General features: G+C 52.0%; 3 protein-coding genes across 3 annotated transcripts; 2 read left to right on the forward strand and 1 right to left on the reverse strand.

Moving 5' to 3' along the window:
• Window positions 1-180: 180 nt before the first annotated feature.
• Window positions 181-1,221, forward strand: BBA_08381 (Ni2+-Co2+ transporter transition metal uptake transporter; the record flags this gene model as incomplete). The annotated part of the gene is made up of 2 exons (XM_008603478.1): window positions 181-733; window positions 785-1,221. 2 exons carry the CDS (start codon window positions 181-183, stop codon window positions 1,219-1,221), a joined length of 990 nt encoding a protein of 329 aa, XP_008601700.1.
• Window positions 1,222-1,319: 98 nt separating this feature from the next.
• BBA_08382 (uncharacterized protein) lies at window positions 1,320-2,880 on the reverse strand (the record flags this gene model as incomplete). Its single annotated transcript, XM_008603479.1, has 3 exons — window positions 1,320-1,907; window positions 1,963-2,037; window positions 2,497-2,880. 3 exons carry the CDS (start codon window positions 2,878-2,880, stop codon window positions 1,320-1,322), a joined length of 1,047 nt encoding a protein of 348 aa, XP_008601701.1.
• A 494-nt stretch (window positions 2,881-3,374) lies between these two features.
• Window positions 3,375-4,900, forward strand: BBA_08383 (kinase activator; the record flags this gene model as incomplete). Its single annotated transcript, XM_008603480.1, has 2 exons — window positions 3,375-3,896; window positions 3,944-4,900. 2 exons carry the CDS (start codon window positions 3,375-3,377, stop codon window positions 4,898-4,900), a joined length of 1,479 nt encoding a protein of 492 aa, XP_008601702.1.
• Window positions 4,901-5,436: the final 536 nt, after the last annotated feature.

The following is a 5,436-nucleotide window of genomic DNA, read 5'->3' on the forward strand; positions in this document are numbered from 1 at the left end:
GGCGTCCCCAACAACAGCATCCTCGCCATCGCGTTGCTCGTCGCCGCCAACGCCGTCGTCTGGGCCGCCTGCGGCGTGGTGCTGCGCTTCCACCCCAAGCTCATCTCGCCCGCGGCGCTGTCCTACACGCTCGGCTTGCGGCACGCGCTCGACGCCGACCACATCTCCGCCATTGACTTGATGACGCGGCGGCTCATCGCCTCCGGCCAGCGGCCGGCGACCGTCGGCACCTTTTTCTCGCTCGGCCACAGCACCATTGTCATTGTCACCTGCGTCGTGGTCGCGGCGACGAGTGGCGCGCTGCGCGACCGCTTCGACGGCTTCACGCGCATCGGCAATATTGTCGGCACGTCAGTTAGCGCCGCGTTTCTGATTGTGCTGTGCATAGGCAACGGATGGGTGCTCTACAAGCTCGTCAGGCGGCTGCAGCAGGTTCTGGCCGAGAGGCGCCGTGCGGAGGAAATGGGAGAGTATGGCGCGCCCGTGACCGAGTACGATGCCGAGGCGACGGCCAGCGGGCAGTTTAATCTTGAGGGTGCCGGCTTCATGGGCAGGGTACTGGGTTTTCTCTTCAGAGCCATCGATAGGCCGTGGAAAATGTACCCTTTAGGTGTCGTCTTTGGTCTCGGCTTTGACACGAGCTCTGAGATTGCCATTCTCGGAATCGCCAGCATTCAAGCTGTTCAGGGAACCAGCATCTGGTTAATTCTCATTTTCCCCATCTTATTCACCTGTGAGTTTGGATTCGTGGATTATAGATGGCACAGCACTAATAATCACATAGCCGGCATGTGTCTAGTGGATACTACAGACGGTGCACTCATGATGGCTCTGTACACGTCCAAGGCATTCTCACGAGACGTCGTCGCCATCTTGTACTACTCCATCGTACTCACCGGCATTACCGTCGTCGTATCTGCTTTTATCGGCATTATCCAGGTGCTGTCACTTGTCCAAAATGTTGCCGAGCCCGAAGGGCGTTTTTGGGACGGCGTCTCCGCCATAGGCGACAACTTTGAAATAGTCGGTGGCAGTATTGTCGGCGTATTCGTCGTCGTAGGACTAGGATCCATTCTCATCTATCGACCTTGGAGACGGCGCATGGAGCGTAAACGCCAAGGACTAGCCGCTTCTGCCGATGCTAGAGCGAGATATGTTGATGGTCCCGAGACACCACTTTCGCAAGAAGAAGAAGCAACGCCTCGTCATCTAATGGACTGATAATTTGCATCGCTATTTGAATCACTATCGCTTAGTTCAGGCTAATAAATCAAACTCGGTAAATTCCACGTCTTCCATTGTGCGTTGCCGTCGTCTGTTTAATCAGCTTCGTAATAGGCAAATAGTACGCAATTGGTGCTTTGATGGCATCTTGCGCATATTCGCGTAGCCACTGTGACCTTTGGCACCCGTTTGAATGGTGGCCAAATCCCGAGCGTCTGATGCATTCTCTCCACGACTCGCCTGTCTCGATCGTGAGGGTTCATCGTATTCAAGAATGCTGTGCAAACAGAACAGAGCCATCTTCCTTTGCCGTCGACGTTCTCTTTGACAAGTGACTTTGTCCAGTCAAGGATAGACCCAAAAAGGGTCCTTTTCGGGGGGCTTGCATAAGGTGCTGGAGTGTCTGCTCTTTCGACAATGTCATCCTCTCGCTCTGCCGCTCTGGCGTTGTGAATTGGTGCGACGGGTCTCAGTTCTCGCAGTTCAGAGACCCTGGCCTGGCGGATAGGATCAAACCGATCCAGATTGCTCTCTTTCATCCTAGACAGGCTCATCGCAGCATCGTAATAGCTGGGCGGCAACTGTGGGAGTATCGGCCCGCCTTGCTTCGCTAGTCGAGCTTGATAGGACCCGCCGGAGGGAGCATATCGTATTTGACGGACGTGCTCAGCTTTGACGTCTTGCTGCTTTCGAGTAAGCATGAGTTATCTGCTAATACATCCAGATCGAAGCACTTACTTGTGCAAGTCGCGTATCATCGGTTGCCTTGGTCAGTTCCACACCGTGGGGCTCCTCTGAATTTTCCACATGCTCCTAATGAACGGATGATGGACTTTCCATTCCTCTGTACGGATTCTCGGAGGTCTCGCGGCTATGTGGTACTGTTGTTTTCCAAGATGCGGCAATTTTCTCCCAAAGTCCGGCAGCACTTCTTGGAGGCCAGCTAGCGCCTTTTGAACGTCCGGCCGTTTGTTCCGGAGACCGCGAATCGACCAGATCATCGGAGTAGTAAGAAGGAGGTGGAATATTGGCAAGAAAACGACGGTGAGGCCGGTTCCCATCCAGTCGCAAGCCGCTTTGGGTACTTCCCTGAGTACTACTCCCGCTGAAAGTAGATTGGTCTCTTTTACTCCGCATGTCATAATACTCGTCCTAATTAGAATTCTTGACAAAAATGTACTCTAGCAATCCACCTGCGGATCTGCTACGTTTTGCGGATTGCCAAATTCGCTTCGGGGGGCGAGGCTTTCGGGGAGCCATTGATTCAATTACTCTCTCTGGCGAGGAAGATTGGCGGCCTGATTTTGAGGCAGTCTTGAAGCTTTCTCGGTTATCGGTGTACAAATCTTCTTCTTCTTCGTCTTCTGCGACAGGCGAAAGAGGCACGGCTGCCAGAGCTGACTGAATGTCAAACGTGTATGACGGCGTTGGTACATTCTCTGGTGATGGCAGATCTTCTGGTGATGGCAGATCTCCTGGCGATGGAAGTTCTTGTGGAGTTTGAGGCTGATTTGACGTTGAAATAAGATGTTCGACAATTACTCGAGGCTCATCTTGGGCTTGGCTGGAAGTTGACTGTGCGTCGTCAGGAACATCGGCTAGTGTATCAGCTGGTTCATCAAGCGGAGTCTCCTCGGGCCTTGATGAGGGATCCATGGTGGGATTCTAGGGCGGTGAAAAAATAAATATCATAAAAGAGTGTAGAGGCGATAACTTGAAAAGAATGAGGATTGTGTGATATTGAGATGCCGTGAGTAGCTCCATTTGCCAAGTGCTGGCGCTTTGGCGAACCACGCCAACAGGAAGGCGCCCCAGAGAAGAGGCAGCCGCAGTGAGTCAGCCACGCATTGAATCAATTGTTGCCATTCTTTTGCTTCATGGTGGCTAGTCTAGCATTTCGACTGCCTTTTCGAGCCTTGGCCGATGATGATGGGATTTTGGTTGTGCCCATGCTAGCACAGCACGTACGTCCCTGGCCGATGACGCTACAACCCATGCTTATCGCGCTACAAGTGGTCCTTATCGACCCTGCGAAACCTCCTTCTAACAACTGCCATCACCACATCATAGCGACTGCTATCATGTAGCCTCGTGCGCTGTGCATCGCCCATTTTTTTGATTCATCATTATATGAAAGCACAGGCGCAAACATGGCTTCCCCGACAGCACCTACCCGCCGCAGCACGGGCTCCTCAGCCGGGTCGCTCCAACGATCGGACGAACGAGCTTCTATAGCAGCCAACATTCCTCTCGAGACGCTGGTCACTCATTTACTAGCTGCGAAACGATCGCTCTCATCGATGAATCATGTTCTTCGCGCCAATGAAATAGCTACATCAGCCCGGAATGCGCATGAGGAAGCAGCTCTGCTCTCTGCCCAGGCTAACTTTCTTCGCGGAGCTACTCTTGACCAGGCTGCCATCCTTGTCAAGGTACGCCGCAGCCTCCAATCGACGTATGACTGGAGCAAGAGGGATTTTAGGGTGCTCGTCAAGTCCATGGATGGTGTCGATGGCAAGCTTGGCCGAACGATAGAATCTCTGCGATCTACGCAGATCAGCGACCTCCTTCGCCCACAAGACGAGCAACGAAAGAATTTACTAGATTTTGTCGACGAGGAAGGCGTCAACAGGATGAGAGACGCGATGAAGAAGAGTATAGAAGAGCTTCAGGTATGTAGCGTGATCTCGGTTGCTGAGCTCTGGCTGACTAGTTGCAGGGCATCCAGCAATCATTCGACGGCGACCTCCTTCGTTTCGACAACGACATTCGTGACCTCAAGAAAGTCATCATTGCATCGCAAACACAAGACTCGGGTGACGAGGACCAGGCCTCGCAACCATTCACAATGGACATATTGATGGAGATACTCGAGAACTCGACCGCGATGGCGCAACTGCTGGCATCCTTGACAAACCACTTTGACATGTGTGTGACGGCAATTCGGACAACAGAAGGCGGCGCAGCTCTAGCTCGCCGCCGAGCTGCCGAGGTGAATCAGGCTCAAGGCAGCGATGGTGTCTCCATATCGGGTGTCATTGCGGAGCAGGAATCCAACATGTCCGACTTGGAGTCAGTCACGGATAGTGACAGAGCAGAAATGCTCCATGTTGTTGTACAAGATGCAAGCGAGGTCAGCGATGTTGTTGAGGAAATCCAAGAGCGTCTCGCGGTCATGGAGCAAGACTACAAGATCCTGGGGCAACGTAATGTCGCAGCAGAGAAATCGTACATTTCTATGCTTGACGCGTTCACCGTACTCGGAAGCATTGGTGACCGTCTGAATGACTACCTTGCCGCAGAACAAGACTTTAAAACGCGATGGGACCTGGAGAAGGAGACTGTGTTTGACAGAATGACGGAGATGGAGGAGATGCGAGGCTTCTACGACGGTTACGGGAGCGCATACAAGTCGCTCATATCGGAAGTGAAGCGCCGAAAAGCTGTTGAGGATGGTGTGCAAAACGTCTGGCGCATGGCGCAAGCCAACGTGGACAAGCTGTTAGCCGCCGACAAAGCATCTCGAGAATCATTTCGGCAAGATGTGGGTGAATACCTTCCGACTGATTTGTGGCCAGGTATGCATGCTCGGCCACAACGATGGAAAGTGACTCGTATTGAGGAGAAGGACGATGAAGACGAGGGCGGCCAAACTCGCGAAGAGAGCCTTGGCTAACTGAGCAAGCGCCATTTGACCTTGGATTAGATGATCTACAACCAAGACTGGGGCCAAACTGGACAATCAAGTAGCAGCATACAGGATGTTTGGCGATAATTGCTTGTTTTTTTTTTTTAAGATGCGTGTTGGATAGGCAGGCGTAACGGCAGGTTGTATTTATTTCGTAGTTTAATTGGCGTCTCTGGCGACGGATATCTTCCAGATAGACACAGATTGGCATACAACGATAGCTGCAATAGCGAACGAATATACACCACTTGAAAACCTTTCAATATTTTCTATCCATCTCCCCATTCCCTAATTCCCCATTTTCTAATCAAGCCCCAATTTCTTAGCCACCGCCATCTCTGTCAATTCATCCAAAGCCCCACAAAGGGCAAAAAAAACGAGGGCCACACATGCACTCACGACAATACCACTAAACAAAAAGAATTAAACCACAAAAGGATATAATTTGACAAGACTGGGATTTGAACCCAGGCGGATTTCTCCACTACGATTTAGGTAATTTCCCTGAACGTAGCGCCATGACC

Source organism: Beauveria bassiana, assembly GCF_000280675.1.
Source record: "Beauveria bassiana ARSEF 2860 unplaced genomic scaffold BBA_S00034, whole genome shotgun sequence".
Taxonomy (NCBI): domain Eukaryota; kingdom Fungi; phylum Ascomycota; class Sordariomycetes; order Hypocreales; family Cordycipitaceae; genus Beauveria; species Beauveria bassiana.